At 42.5% G+C, this 17,020-nt stretch overlaps 1 protein-coding gene across 1 annotated transcript in view; it reads right to left on the reverse strand.

Moving 5' to 3' along the window:
- Window positions 1-17,020, reverse strand: part of LOC109969925 (NT-3 growth factor receptor-like) — a 205,316-nt gene that overhangs the window by 59,489 nt on the left and 128,807 nt on the right. The window contains exon 9 of the mRNA XM_020617153.1: window positions 8,323-8,511. Coding sequence (XP_020472809.1) covers window positions 8,323-8,511 — 189 coding nt within the window. The remainder of the gene's footprint in view (window positions 1-8,322; window positions 8,512-17,020) is intronic.

Below are 17,020 nucleotides of genomic sequence, written 5' to 3' on the forward strand. Positions count from 1 at the left end.
TGACTAGCTTGGTATGAGAAACTTGCTAAGCGATGTGATTAACTGAATAAAGGGTGTGTGTGTGTTTGCGGGGAGTGATCGTAGGCTGTGTACTATCCAGCCAGAGTTCCCATGGATATAATATACAGTAAAATATGCTTATATGAGTTTTCTTTGGCAAAATGTTAATTTTCTGGGTTTGTTCAATGCAGCTGTTAAAAAACTGAGAATGAATTATTCATTGTGGTACTGACCTGTCAACACTCATCAGAATGTTTCAGATTCAACTTTAATGTACAGTTCTTTACTGCTGAAACCAAACTGGTCATGTGTTGTTGTATCCCACATGCTCCCATAATATATCCCACAGTTAAAATCACATTACAGAACAATTAAATAACCTTGTTATAATTTTATCTTTTAAGTTTATCGTTTTAGGAGTCAAGAAATGTGAAGAAATGCTTAATTGACTTTAGCTTGTTATTAACTTTTTGCCTCCTTTTTGATTTGCAAAAGGTTTGCAAACCAATTTTATGTGTTTGCAGAAGCAAACATTTCAATATATTCTGCATGTAAAGTGAAAAAGGTAGTTCTGCAGGTTTTTCAGCTATATGTTGTGAATTTTAAGGTGTCTCTCTCTATTTGTATGCAGCTTTCCAAGATTCCCCTGGCATCAATTTCCGACTAAGCTGGTTCTGTTTTGCTCCTAGTCTGTGCTGAGCTGCAAGGATTTCATCTTGGAATTCTTAAGTGTGAAATTAGAGTAGGTTGTTTAAATTCACAAATGGCAGACCTGTGTGGCTGTTTTGTTTCATGGAATCATAGGCTTGGAACAGGATAACTGCCTTTCAATCAGTCTGCTCTGAATTTCCTCTCATTTAGACAGCTTTCAAGTTTCCAAATTAGTCACTCCTTGTCTCTGCTAGAAACATCAAAATCATCAGAAGCATCACCTTGAGCATAATTGCGCCTGTTAAAACAAGAGCAAAAGGGACAAAGTTGTGGTTTGTCCGAGCCATGCCCACATGTGAGATCCCTAATAATAGGGATATAATGAAAGGTAATGTGCTATACTCCAACATCAAAAGCTATTGTCTAATTTTGGCCAGTAGGATTTGACAAACCCATAATTAAAATAGGAAGCTAGGTGATAAAACAAAGCTACTTGCTGGGAGAGCACAGATCTGGCTAGATATGGATCTGTCATTAGGCTAAAGAATTGCCCTTTGCCTTTTCTGCCTTTATTTCCCTAATGCAGTATATTTCCCCAGGATTGGCCCTTTTCAGCTTGGCCTGGGGGGAAAAAAGAGCTGATTTCAACAAATATCCTAATCATTCATGGCTCACCTGTTTACTGCAGCAAAAAGTCAATGCCACCAGTTCATCTGGAAGATGAAGCAAATGCACAATACCACTTCATGTTTTTAAATTGGGTTTGGAATGACAACAATGCCAACACTTTTGTCCTAATGCCCTCAATTTCCTGAGCCTGTTGACAGATGTATGTGCAAAGGTCTCCAGTTCAACTAGACGTCAACTGCAATTGGATGAATTTCATAATGAGGTGTTAGATATTAGTAATTGTTAGACCTTAATGTGTTAGTAATGCAATTTAGTAAGATTCAAAGTCTGCTCTAGTCTGTTCTGTTTCAAAGTTAGCAGACAGAATGTTGATTCTCAAAAGTGAACCATGACACCAATTGTTTTCCTGTATTAATCTTATGTTAGAATATTATGTCTCGAATAAATAACTGAATGCCTTAGCTACACATCACGTGGCAACATACACACACATTGAGATTCTTCATTTTGTTATGACTAGGTAGAAATGCAGCTGGAGTACTAGATAAGAGATGGAGTCTGCGGACTGACTTCATCTGGGTAAGGGGTTAGCCCAAAACTTATAAATGTATTAGGCTCTGTGTGGCCAGGGACTCCACTTTCCAGCAGCCTGTGTGTCTGCCTCTGGAAGGGGGAGCAACCCGGGTCATGTTTGTAATTTTTACTTGTGGTTAAAATAAATCAGCACTATATGAAAAAAGATGGACTCCTTCGTTATTCAGAGCTGTCCAGTTAAAGAACTGGGGTGTTACAGAGGGAAACAACATTTAGTCAGGTGCCAAAGGTGCTTTGCATATAATATATAAATATAAAAAAATAAATAAAAATTCCCCACTCGCCCTACTTTGGAGCGGGGCCACTCGTGTCTTCACCTTCCACATATTTTCTAGCTCTTCTTTCAGCCCTTGGTATTTCTCGAGCTTCTCATGTTCCTTCTTCCTGATGTTGCTATGGCTTGGGATTGCTACATCTATCACTACAGCCTTCTTCTTCTGTTTGTCCACCACTACTATGTCCGGTCGGTTGGCCATTACCAGTTTGTCAGTTTGTATCTGTCAAGATGCTCTTGATGATGCAGTTGTAGAAGTTGCAAAGGATCCTAGGTGACATGCCAAACCTCCTCAGCCTCCTCAGGGAGTACAGCCGCCGTTGGTTATGGTATTCCATGTGTGCCCTGCCTGCTAGCATATTGCTGTTATGTGCTGGATTGTCTCAGGGGCATCCTTGCACAGCCTGCACCTGGGGTCCTGTCTGGTATGGTAGACCCCGGCCTCTGTGCATTTTGTACTTAGAGCCTGCTCCTGTGCTTCCAGGATTAGTGCCTCTGTGCTGTCTTTCAGCCAAGCTTTGTCCAGCCACTGGTAGGATTTTTCAATATCAGCCACTTCTACTATCTGACGGTGGTACATACCGTTCAGGAGTTTGTTCTTCCATGAGGGTTCCTGCTCTTCCTTCCCTTGTTCCTCTGGTTTCTGCTGCCTGAGGTATTCACTAAGCACGTCATCACTCGGAGCCATCTTCCTGATGTATTCATGGATCTTTGTTGTTTCATCCTGGATAGTGGCTCTGACGCTCACTAATCCTCAGCCTCCTTCCTTCTGCTTAGTGTACAGTCTCAGGATGCTGGATTTGGGGTGAAACCCACCATGCGTTGTAAGGAGCTTCCTTGTCTTGATGTCAGTGGCCTCTGTCTCCTCCTTTGGCCAGCTTATTATGCCAGCGGGGTACCTGATGAGCGGCAGGGCATAGGTGTTAATTGCCCAGACTTTGTTTTTTCCATTCAGCTGACTTCTCAGGACTTGCCTTACTCTCTGCAGGTACTTGGTGGTTGCTGCTTTCCTTGTGACCTCTTCATGGTTCCCCATTTGCCTGTGGGATCCCAAGGTACTTGTAGCTGTCCTCAACTTCTGCTATGTTGCCTTCAGGTAGTACAATCCCCTCAGTTCTGACTATCTTCCCTCTCCTTGTTACCATTCAACCACACTTATCCAGTCCGAATGACATTCCGATGTCCTGGCTGTAGATCCTAGTGGTGTGGATCAGTGAGTCAGTGTCTCATTCGCTCCTGGCATACAGATTGATGTCATCCATGTAGAGGAGGTGGCTGATGGTTGCTCCATTCCGTAATCGGTAGGTGAGAGTACACCTTGGATGGTTCAGTGGAGAACATTCGGTTTATTCTCCTGGCTTCAACTTCTCTGGTGTACCTCTTCAGTCGTGTGGCCAGGGCTGTGAGCCCTTACTTTCTGCCTTGATATTGGTCTCCAACCTCCTTCTCCATGGAGGATACTGCTCCTTATGGCCTTTGTTGAACTTTTAGCCAAGCATGCTGTTGCTGTGGTGTATATCAGCTTGTTGGTCGCAGTGATGGTCATAGTAGGGATTGTTCTTAGTGCTGCATTCACATCATCTAGTAGACTTTCAGAAGGCACTTCACTTAGTCTTGGTAACCGACCACGGGAGTTCCAGGTGTCCATCTTGCTCATGATCTTCAGTCTCAGGTCAGCAGCCCTTGAATCAAGCTCATCCAGGCCTATTAGTGGGGCTTTGTACCCAATCTCCAATTGTGGGGGTGATATCTCCCCCCTGACCTGTTGTCCTGGCTCCCCCTTGCTGGAGCATTCGGGTTGTACCTCGTCAATCTCTGGCTTTGATAGGCGTTCTTGCGGATGTTATAGCACTGAGCTACTAGTTGCTTTGAGTTTGTTAGTGTAGACGTTGGGTTTCAAAGTATCCATAGGTTCCACATCCTCCGTATGTAACCCCTCTCGCTGGGGTTACTTGTATAGTAGCATTCCAATAGTTCCCTGTTCTCCTCTCTTGTCTATGAATGTCATGTATGTATGTATGTGTGTGTATATATATATATATATATCGCTTGATGTTCAACATATAAAATGCTATTAAAACTTGAACTTAGTTTTTTCATTTATTAGATATGATATTGATCTATTTTAGTTTGTGCAACACTTGCCAGTTTCAGTTTGTATATACAAAAAGAAAAATAGAAAATTGTCAAATTCCAAAAATTTACCAACAAATTTTATTTAATATATCAGTGTGTAACTCAGATTTTGGACTTGTATTTGCACTTTTGTGTCTATGGACTGTGGGACAGAAAGATGGGAAAGTAAAAACATAGAAAACCCTTTTTTCTATTTATGCCTAAGGTTGAATTGAGAGTGGGGGATCTAAGCTCCCAGCTCAACTTAAACCTGATTCGTCACTGAGAGCACTCAACTCAGTCTTATAACTGTTGACCATGAGATAGAAGAAATAGTCTGAGGGTCACATGAATCATGTACAATAGATTCAAACTATTCCAAGCAGGTGATTCAGATCCACTGTTTTCTAGCCTAGGAAACTACCAGATTGATCAGCAAACTACTTTCAATGACTTGTACAGCCTTGCAATTGAGTTCTGTGTAAATCGATACTTGGTGTTTGATATATTAAATAATAATAATAATAATAATAATAAACATAATTTATATAGCACTTTACAACTTGGGGAGCCCAAAATGCTGCACAAAATAAGGATAACTATACACTAAGGCAATACTAAAACTGACAGAGCCCTACTAAACCATAACCCAATAATCATAAAATATAAAACATGTGCACAATGCCATTCAACGGCAAATAAAACAAATTAAAGCTCGGAAGCTTGTTTAAAAAGATACATTTTTAATCTGGATTTAAAAACCATTAGCTCGGTTGTAGCTCGAATCTCTAGCGGTAGTGAGTTCCACAGTCGAGGGCCATAAACGGCAAATGCGCGGTCCCCCCAATTTTTGGATTGGGACCACTAGGTATAATTTTTCCGAGGAGCGCAAGGCTCTGCACGGGACATAAACAAATAAAAGATCTGCCAAGTAAGGTGGGGCAAGGCCATGTAAGGCTTTAAACACAAGTAAGAGTCTTAAACACGATCCTAAAATGTCAGGCAGCCAGTGTAAAGTGCGGAGAACCGGAGTAATGTGGGCAAGCCTGGGAGTGTTGGACAGAAGCCGAGCTACTGCATTTTGGACCAGCTGGAGTTTTCTAAGCAGCGACTGAGGTATACCAACGTACAGGAGAATGTCCGGCCATCCGTTTGTGACCTCAAGCTGAAGCGAACTTGGGTTCTGCAGCAGGACAATGATCCAAAGCACACCAGCAAGTCCACTTCTGAATGGCTGAAGAAAAACAAAATGAAGACTTTGGAGTGGCCTAGTCAAAGTCCTGACCTGAATCCAATTGAGATGCTGTGGCATGACCTTAAAAAGGCAGTTCATGCCCGAAAACCTTCCAATGTGGCTGACTTACAACAATTCTGCAAAGATGAGTGGGCCAAAATTCCTCCACAGCGCTGTGGAAGACTCATGGCAAGTTATCGAAAACGCTTGATTGCAGTTGTTGCTGCTAAGGGTGGCCCAACCAGTTATTAGGTTTAGGGGGCAAACACTTATTCACACAGGGCTATATAGTTTTGGATTTTGTTTTCCCTTAATAATAAAAACCTTCATTTAAAAACTGCATGATGTGTTTACTTGTGTTATCTTTGACTAATATATAAATTTGTTTGACGATCTGAAACGTTACAGTGTGACAAACATGCAAAAAGATAAGAAATCAGTAAGGGGGCAAACACTTTTTCACACCACTGTATATATATAAATAAATAAAAGGGGCGCAGTGGTTTGCACTGTTGCCTCACAGCGAGACGGTTCCGGGTTCAAGCCTCGGCCAACGGGGAGTTTGCATGTTCTCCCCGTGCTTGCGTGGGTTCTCTCCGGGTGCTCCAGCTTCCTTCCACTGTCCAAAGACATGCAGCATAGGTTGATTGGCGTCTCTAAATTGCCTGTAGGAGTGTTTGTGTGTGTGAGTGGTTGTTAGTCTGCATGTTAGCCCTGCGATGGACTGGCGACCTATCCAGGGTGTACCCCACCTCTCACCCGCAGCCGGCTGGGATTGGCTCCAGCCCCCCGTGACCCCATTTGAGACTAAGCGGTATAGAAAATGGATGGATATACTGTATATGTAGTTGTTTTTGCAGAGGCCAGCATGGCAGACAGCAGCAGCAGCAGACTGTTCCTCCTCCTCACTGTTAGTATTCAAGATGAGTTTAGAAAGAACACAGCTAGACAGAAAGAAACATAAATTACCAAGATGACTGGTAGAGGTAACTGACTCGGACTGACCATCACATTTGCGAACTCCTGATGGACACAGGTAAGCAGAAGTGTGGTTGTGTTTAAATTTATGTATGCCTATGTGCTGGTGTGTCTCTTGTTAGACCAAACTTAGGAGAGGTGTTTGTGTGTGTGTATGTGTGTGTGTATGTGTGTGCAGGACTGTTTGTGCCTGCAAGCTATTCTCCTGGATAAGAAGCTTTCAAGTAAATGAATACATTACATGAATACATTATGGATTGGTGGCTGAGCATCAATAAAGCAGCTGAATATCTGAGCTGAATGAAGCACTTTGGTTGACACATAAAGCTGCAGAACAGTCAGGCTGAGCAATGGGGACCCAAGGGGACCCAGGGTCACACAAGGGACTCCTGAATGAAGACACTTATCAAACCATAGAAGAGATAGAAGACAGTGAGGTGATATACTGGCAAAGTTATTCTACCTACAAACCACACATCCACATCTGTGCATATTTTCATTTTCACTGTCACACACCTACACACATACTGTAGGTATACACCTGGATACACAGAGATGTTTCCTTTCCCTGTCTGTGACCTGAGGAGAAAGAATACATTCATAAGCAGAGAATGATCTGCAGAGGCAGAAGCCGTTCAGAGCCATTTTGTTTTTCCAGCCCATGGCAAAAAGAAGTGTCCATTATAACCTTGTGATGAAATCAGGGTTCATTTCCTACAGTTTCCTTTTTCATGCATGAGCATAGAATTAAATAAAAAAAGACAATAGATGCTGTATTCTGAGAGAGAGAGCGAACATTTGGGGTAAAGCCATCAGATCTGCCATCATGCAGGTGCATAGTCTGACTTTCAATTCCATGTAATCAGTAATCAGGAGAAAGTTTCATTTGTGCCTGCTGTCATTTATTTATTAGCTTGCAATCAGGCATGGCATATTATAAATCAGTCACTGGCTAGCCATTAACAATTCATGCAATTCATAATACATTAGACGCGTCATTTATTTATCACCTCTAAATGGAATTTCCTTCTTTCTCAGTGGCTCCAACTCAGAAGTCAGTTTCTGCTAGCCTGATCAACGGCCATCTTGAGAGTGTGCCAAGATGTAAGCAATGTAAATTGAAGCTGAACAGGACCAAAATCAGAAGTGATTGAAAGTGCTGCCATTCAGACAGAAGGAGAGTTTCCCTGACTAAAACCCAGTAGGTCTGACTGTCTGGAAGGTAAAGAAGCAGGCACCAGGTTGCAACTGGCTGCTGACACAGTTGTTTTCTGCTGATTCTCTTGAGCAGTTGATGTAATTGTAAGTAATTAGGCCTTAAAGTGCGCTTGTCTTTCCCCAGCCTGGAACATGAGTCCCAAGGGAGAGTGAGTGAATTGGGCTGGGGGTGGCTGTGTGAACACCAGTAGCTCAGTAGCTGGTATACAGAAGTCTGCTTTTGTCTAAACAGATTCTGTATGATGCATCTGGAAGTGTGCCACCAGTTGCTAACACCATATGATCACACTGATGCTGTAGATGACTCTAAATTATACTATTGTCCTGAGGGGCCCAGCAGCAAATTACTCTGAAGATGCAATAGTTGCTGGTAGCCTCGTAAAGACATAATGCTCAGTACCTGGCTGTCTGAGCAGATGTTGCATTTTTCTTTATATTCTGTGGGAGTTTGTGTTTCTTAAATGCCTTTTCAGTATACTTAGCCTTGTGCTTGAACAACAGTGATTCAAGGGTCCCTTTTATAGCTCCACAAAATGGAGATCAAATAATGCCACCAGTAAATACTGTATGGGGAACATGGTACAGTGATAAAAAAGTGGTGACAATAAGAAACTATAAGGGTACTCACGGGTGGTTGGCTTGTTGCAGTTGTGTCCATGTCTGAAGTACTGGGGATTATCCATCACGGGAATACGAGTCATCCCTATGACAACTGCATCAGTACCCGCATCCAGAGTGCAGGGGGTAATAATCCCATGGTTAACATGATGAAGAGGGCTGGCAGAGTCTTCCTCACCACTGATTACAGCTACTGGACCTGGATAAAAACAGAAGAATTATGACTTATATTACAGAAGGTGTTTAAATTAAGTTTTTCTTATTTTAACACTGTTGATTATCATCGATACATACAGTAAGAGAACATACTTGGTGAGTGCAATGCAAATACCTGAGCTACCATACAGTAAGTTCCTGTGCAGAAGGATGCATGTGCAGAATTTGCCACCAGAAGGTGTGCTAAACGGGCAGTTCTTCTGTGCTTACTTTAAATCCCAGCTGGAGATACTATGTACATACGTAGGTGATATAAGTTTAACCCAATCATGGTCAGGTATGCTATTTACACAAGTGTGATGTGGAAACTTGAAGCTTCTAGTGCACATACATTGAGAGTGCACTTTATAGTGAAATAGGAGGCACTTTGTCCCCAGTATTTAAACTTCTGAAATGAAAACATTTGCATATTTATACTGTACTCTACATTTGTGATTTTTCAAATAAAGAAAAGAAGAAGACAATCTTAATCATTCTTGCACAGTAACTGAAGTTAGCAAAAAACCATTCAAGAGGCACCAATGATTACATGTCTGGAAGGGATCTTTAACTAATCATCCATGAGTCAGTTTAATCAAATACCATATGAGTAACTGCTGGGGAGTCGGGTGGCTTATTTTCTGTTTGCATCCACAGGCCAATGAAAATAATAATGGCACTTACAATAGAGTAAATGTGACTTCATGTATTTCCCAGAATGTGCCCATAATAATAATAATATAATATGAAACAATAAAACAGTATCAGTGTTGGATAAACAGTAGCTGCCTGTACATAATCTATGACAAAATTATTTCACATCTGTAGTTTGCTTCATTTGGTTGAGGCATATGATACACATTTACCTTTAAGATCTGTTGCGGTTCACATTGTCTTTTGCAAATTAAATAAAAGTTGTACATAAAGTTATAACAGATTGACAGGAGGTAATTGATTGGAAACCAGCATTGTCATCGTGCACCACCAGAGCTATATGAATCCACATGGGGATGTCAAATTCTGGTGACTGACAGCAGATCACACTGCACTTTACTGTGCCTGAGGTATTTATTTAGTTTGTCTGGTGTCACAAAGAGCTCAGATACAGCAGAAGTCACTGGAGCAACTTCACCCACTGTCAGGGGGCACAAACATAGCAAAAATAAACTGGAAAACAAAAAGCCTGGCAACATGTGCAGTATTATGAGCAACATTAATGCAAAGATAAAATACAGAACCAAGGATAAATGTATCCATTTTTATAGTCTCTTTCGTCTCTGAGGAATTTCTTTTTATTGAGCTCTTTAACCCTCTGATGCATGAATTATGAAAGCCTGAGTCAAAAAAAATTCTTTAGTGTTTCTATTCTTATTAGGGCATGAAAAAAAACAAATATTCACTTTTTTTCAAAAATGTGATTTTTTTCAGAGAGTTACACACATGTCCACTCCAGTGGACTACATGTGCCTGATCACTCAACATAAAACAGTATGAACTTAATGTAAAAATGAATATACCTAAAGCTAAGGCTAGGTTTCATATCTCCAAATCTTCAAATATCTCCAACAAGAAGAACATCTGAGTCTCCATACTTCTTTATGGATGCAGGACTGGTATTACCATGTCACTATACTAGTATTAATAGGTTTTCAGCAGTTTTCAGACATATTTGCATCTCTGAGCACTTCTGTAATATGCTCTGCATGTCAGTTCATCAAACATAGGCTGTATGAAAATTGACAAAGCCTCCAGGGCACAGTGGCACACATCACTGCATGCAGATGTATTTGGTCTTTCGACTGCATGCAGCATTGTGGCATCTGTTTGCATTTTTCACCTCGGTGAGTTTGGGCCAGTGATTTCCTGTGCCAAACCTGACCTCATGGGGTACTTTAGTGACTGCTCTGCACGTCATTGGAGGTGGGGTTGCACTAGGTTTTCCTCTTCTGCTTTGTTGGAGGGAGCCAGCATTTATCAGTGTACGAGCTACAGAAGCTTTGAAGAGGAGGAGATTCATCTTTTCTAATCCAGACATCAGGTAGAGGCGCCAGGCATTTACCACGGTCACATCCAAAAATGAAAAAAACACTCGGATGTACCACCGCTTTTTCCTACGTCTGTGGGGATACATTGCCACACATTGGTCAATGAGATCGACCCCACCCATGTGTTTATTGTAAAGGGCCACAGAAAAGGGTCTTCAGACCCTAAACATCGTCTTTTCCTTCTTGGCCCATCTCTTGGCCCCATCTTCAGGGGACTGGCCGGCACAGGACAAGGCCATGTGGACTACAACTAATCTGCACAAGACTATCCATTTTTAAATTAATACCCTATAAAATACAGCAAAAATGTACTGATTTACAACCAAAACAGTCACAAGAAAAAGTGAAGCAATTACATGACTTGAGTCAGAAATATACTTGATGATGCATGATGTCCACTTCATTGAACACATGGTTAATTGTAATTTACTACTTATTGGAAACAAATTTTTCAAAAATAAAATAATGATATTATTATTTAGATGTTACTGTATATCATATTTTTTTTTACCTCTAGGATTCGTCTGGAATAGAAGGTCTCAGGATATTCCAGCAGTAGTCAACAAGTGTGGCTTACTATCAGTCATCTTGGATTCAAAGGAAATTCACTTGCAGTTACAACAACTAACCACTGAATAAACCTCAATGGAGTGGTGCAGTAGAGAGCACTCTAGTGACTGATATGCAGTTCCACCATTGAAACCAGTGCATTTAAGAGAAAATGACTTTTGAATAGTTGTCCACTGCAGTGACCACTATGCGCCAGAGGGTTAATTTGGTTCTTGTGTTCTTATTAATGTCAATGTCCTCCATTTGTTTGAGTACAGTCTTGTTTGTATACTGTATGTGGAAGGGCATCCAGGTCATCAGTGACTACAAGCCCGGCAACTCCACCCCAACAACCACAGATGTTTCCTTCATCAACGAGCTAAATGGCTTCTATTCTCACTTCGACTGTGATAACAAGGAGACAGCTATCAAGTCCAGAACCTCCGCAGACCACCAGCCACTCACACTCACCTCCACTGACATGTATGCTGCTTTGAGCCAGATTAACGTATGCAATGCTGCTGGCTCTGATGGCATTTCTGGACGTGTGCTCCAGGCATGTGCAGGACAGCTTACTGGCATCTTTACAGACATTTTTAACCTGTCCCTCACCCAAGCAGTTGTGCCGACATGCTTCAAAACCACCTCTATTGTGCAAGTGCTGAAACATTCCACCCTGACATCCCTGTAACACTCACACCCATCGTCATGAAATGCTTCAAGCGCCTGGTCCTGGCACACTTGATGACCTATTTGCCTACTGCCTACTGCAGGAAAAGGAGCACGGGAGGATGCAACAGAGGATGCAGTCTCCATAGCACTGCAAACTGTACTCTGACACCTGAACAACAACAACATTTATGCAAGAATGCTGTTTATGGACTTCAGCTCAGCATTTAACAGTCATCCCCTTCAAGTTAACCATCAAACTTGGTGACCTGGGCATCAGCATCTCCCTCTGCAACTGGATCATGGACTTTCTGACCAACAGGCCTCAGCATGTTAGGTCAGACAACACCTGCTCCTCCATTATTATTCTCAACACCAACATACCACAGGGCTGTGCACTGAGCCCATTCCCCTACTCCCTTTTCACCCACGACTGCAGGCCTGTGCATGGCTCCAACACAATCATCAAGTTTGTAGACGACCCTACAGTGATCAGCCTCATCAGCAACAATAATGAGTCAGGCTACAGGAAGGAGGTATAGCACCTGGCTGTGTGGTGTGCTGACAATAACCTGCTCCTTAACGCCAACAAGACCAAGGTGGACTACAGGAGGGAGAAAGGAGGCACACACAACCCTATCCATATTAATGGATTGGTTGTTGAACGTGTCTCCAGCTTCAAATTCCTGGGGACCCACATCTCAGAGGATCTGTCCTGGACCACCAACACCCGCAGCATGATTAAGAAGGCTCACCAGTGCCTCTTCTTCTTGAGGACACTGAAGAAGAACCACTTATCTTCAGCCATCATGGTTTTGGGGAGGTGACAGTGGTGCAGTGGATAGAGCAGTCATCTCCCAACCAGAAAGTTGGAGGTTCGAATCTCAGTGCCGGCAGTCGAAGTGTTCTTGGGCAAGACACTGAACCCCCCAGTTGCCCCCGATGGTTAGAGCCGCTGGTTGAGGTGGCGCTGCAGATGGCTGCCATTGGTTCTGTACTGGAAACAAATTCCTTGTGTGTAACATACTTGGCCTTGTATAGTCATATAAATAAATTAATTAAATAACCCTTATTTGTCATGTCAAAAAATTTGTTGAACATGCACTGCGTGTAATTCATTACACATTTTGTCTGTATCAGCAAAATTTTCCTCACACTACTCTTGCTGACCTTGTATTGTGTGTGCTCACAGTATCTTGTGAGTATCAGTCCAGGAAACTTTGTGAAGGGAGCTGCGGATTAGTTTATGCGCTGATTTAAATATGAACAGTCTATCACCATAATTATGGCATATACCTTTAGAAATTTGCTTATTACAGGCCTCTCTCATCTTTTTAAGTGGGAGAACTTGCACAATTGGTGGCTGACTAGATACTTTTTTGCCCCACTGTATAGGTCTAAAGCATTATCAGTTAAATTGGTGTCAGTGCAGCAAGGCTGGAGTTTATGCTGGTTGAATTAATGGTGTCTTACAACACATACCTGTCAATACCAACCACATTTTCCTTTCTTTAATTAAAATTGAGAAAGTCACTGGCATGATTTACTGTCAGCCACTGTGATTCAGTTTGCTGCTCTGTCACTGCTGTGTCAGGTACAACCAAGGGCTCTGACAACTGCAATCTTTGGAGTGGAGGAGGGAGAGAATAATGGAGGGATAGGAAGCAGCAAGTTAATATAAAGACACACTATTTGATCCAGTGAAGGGGTGACAGTGAATCTGTTTACTTACAAAGCTGAGACTCCTCACCTTGACAACACAGTAAATAGCAATCAAGACCAGTCACATCAAATTATAGACCCTGAGTTGCAAGGGGTTGAGAAGGTGGTGGTGATTTATTGACAACATTTTCTCTTATGCAGGCTTTTCAAACCTGGGCACCTGCTTTATTGTAGAGACGTGCACAGTGGAGCACAAGTCTACACTGGGCAACTACCTACATACTAAAACGGTGGGGGAAAGAGGCATGCTATAGCACCTCTGACCCTCCACTACACAGCACAGGCAGAAAGATATATGTGCAATATACTCCTTCAAGCATCACTACACTTGAAATAAAATCATTAGATAGAAAGTCATGATGAGTCATAAGTAAAAGTCTTTAAAAAATGAGAAAGATACTTCAAAAGGATCCAAGTGTTATGCTCTGTTTATACAATATAAAATGGAATGAAAACCCATCTGATCAGACTCCATGGCCAGATTGATGAGGCTAGTGGGATCGCCTGGCCTTGCTCCAAATCGCAGCACTCAAAACTACACAAAAACCTCCCTTTGATTCCTTGGAAGATTAAGTCTTTCTGAGAAGTGAAGGGGAAACTGGACTTCTTGACTTGACAACATTCTAAAAATTGCATTTATGTTACCTGAGTGATGAAAAATGCCCAGTGGCCTCTGAGAGGGTTTTATCTTCTGAGAGGTTGCCTGTACATGGAATGGAATTCAGCAGTGGACATTTTACTCCCAAATGTCTATCTGACAGTGAAGTTCCTCTCTCTTAAACCCAAATCTGAATTATTTATTGGACTAGAAAATGAAATGAGCTGACTTTTGACTACTTTTCCATTATTTTCAAGTCCTCTATGAACCATATAAATAAATAAATAGTGAAAGGAATGGGACAAGGTAAATTCAGCTGTGTGCTCTTGATTCCCCACTAGCTCAGATTCAGAGTGACCTATGCACCCAGCAGCAGCAGCGGCTGCTGGGTGCCTGGCTCTGTGACACTGTCCACCATGACTACGCCAGTCTGATCGGCAGGGACGGGGGTGCTGCCAACAAGCTAGCCATCGAACCCCTAGCTATCGAACCCAGTCTGCTTCATCAGCTGCTTGCTGCAGATGAGTGACGGCTTCCTGGAGGTGCGGACCAAAGAGACCTTCAGGGCTGATGGGACCTTCCAGGAAACTCTTCCTGATCTGCTCCTGCATCTGGGACATATGCAGCCACATATTGTGATGGATCATCGTGGCCTACGCCTTGACGTGAGCCGTAGCCACGGCTGCAGCAGAAGACAGTGTCAGCACGGCAGGCATGGCCTTGCCAATTTCCTTCGCTGCCTCTGCAGGGAGAGCCCACAGCTGAGCAGTGAGGGAAGAAACAAATGCAGAGAGGAGAGCAATGTTCTTGATCACTGCCCCAGCCTGGGAGGCGCATTGGTGAATATGGTCTGTGAGGCGTGCGGTGACCTGATCACAAGGGAGTGGAGGAGTCAGCCATCTTCTGCAAAGAACACTGCCTTGGGGAGCAAGATGGCGGAAATGCTCATATGCATTGGTGGGATGGCGGGAAAGCTGAGGTCAGTCATCCCCTGGACTCTGGTGAGTGGCTTGAAGCAGGTGACTGAAGCCTGTAGGTTCTCAGGTTGCTCAGCTACCTCAGAAAATAAGGGCCGGAGGGCGGGAAACTCGGAGCAGACGGGACGATGCTTGCTCCGCTGCTCTAACTTGTAGAAGGAGGGGGGCAGAGGCAGTCAGCGGAAGAGGGATGCCCTTACGGTCTGCTGCCTTTTTGATGATCTTTGGCAGGTCATGAAGCACAGCCCCAAATGCTGGAGGTTAACCGGCAGTGGGAGCATGCTGCCGGTCATCTCCACCGGTGCCCATGTTGATCTTCTGGCCGAGGGGAGAACTGAGGGAGCCAGCAATGGAAAAAAGTGAATCAACAGACTTGGGCTGACCCACACCAAGGAACTCCAGGGGACTGTCACCGTGAAATAGAACTAATGTTTAAAAGATGGCATGCCACAGTGATCTAAGACTTCCAGAACAAATCCTTGGACAAACTGGTGTCTGTTACTCTGAATATGGTAAAGCAATTAATTTTGGCTTATACTGGTGGTATATGCGGCTGCATATGCCCCAGATGCTGGAGCAGGGGCCTATTTCAAGAAGGTGGTTTTGTCGAAACTCAGAGTTTGTTAACCCCGAAATGAGGGACACTCTGAGTTTTCGGTTTCAGAAACGGAGGTAACTTAAACCCGTGAAAGCGGGGTAAGTTAAACCCGTTTCACAAAGAGAGGTAATCTAAACTCAGAGTCAGTTACTATGGCAACTTACTCTGTGAACCTAACCTGCTTGGGAGCAGGTTTTGTTCGGGAAACTCAGAGTTTCCTCCGGGTCTCCGCCCCTTTTTAAAGTGAAAGGTGTTTAATACCTCATTTAATCTTTCAGTACATTCATAGATTGCACACGTTTCCGTCACGCAGAGACCAAAATGGCGTGTCCATTCATAGAGGATCCTGTAGATGAGGACGCTGTATTAATTCGCAGGGAATTGCATTTACGTCGGGAGAGGATATTGAGGCCACGAGTTGATTTTTTTTTTTGTCATATCCCCATGTATTTTTATTTGAGCGGTACCGTTTTTCTAGAGAGTCCATAACATATATCAATAATCTTATCCACCCATACATCAGACACATCACCCATCGTGGCCGTGCTCTTACATCCGAGCAGATGCTTTGTGTTGCGTTACGATTTGTTGCAAACGGCAGTTTTCTTTATAACATCGGGGATGCAGAGCACATTAGTAAGGCCACAGTATGTAGAATAGTTCGGAAAGTGTGCCTCACCCTCAAGCGCTTTCTGTGAATTTTTGTTGTGTTTCCTGGGCACAAACCCCTCAGAGCCATTAAAGAGGAGTTTCACAGGATTGCAGGTTAGTGGTATTGAATTCGTTTCAGTAAGGCTAATCTGACAAATGATGATCAGTTAATAACATCTTGCTGTGACCTCTGGAAATAAACTAATAATTAGAATCCCCTTCAGGATTTCCTAATGCGGTTGGATGCATTGATGGCACACATATTCCCATCAATGCACCTACATGAAAATTAAAATTCAATTCTTATATTATTACATCAGTGTTGGGTCAATTTTAAAAAAGTATTTTGATTAATGTAATAATTACTCTCCATAAAACGTACTGGATTATTTATTAATCATTACTTTACAAATCCCATATCAACCACAATAGGAATTTTAAGAAAGGGTAGACATAAAACTGCACTTTTAATTCGTACAAAAATCGGTATTTTATGCAATTACTGAAGTTACTCATTCAATTATTGAAGAATTAAGAACCATTCCTTACTTTACAAGTGACAAATAATAACATTACTAACATTATTTAGTAATTACTTACACCGAACACTGTATGATTAAAATGTAAACGTACCCATTGACTCGGGCAGCTATTTTCCCCCAAGCTAACTCTTTCTCTTTCGCCGCTGCAGCCGTGTTGTTTTT

This window comes from Monopterus albus, unplaced genomic scaffold (assembly GCF_001952655.1).
Source record: "Monopterus albus unplaced genomic scaffold, M_albus_1.0 scaffold186.1, whole genome shotgun sequence".
Taxonomy (NCBI): Eukaryota; Metazoa; Chordata; class Actinopteri; order Synbranchiformes; family Synbranchidae; genus Monopterus; species Monopterus albus.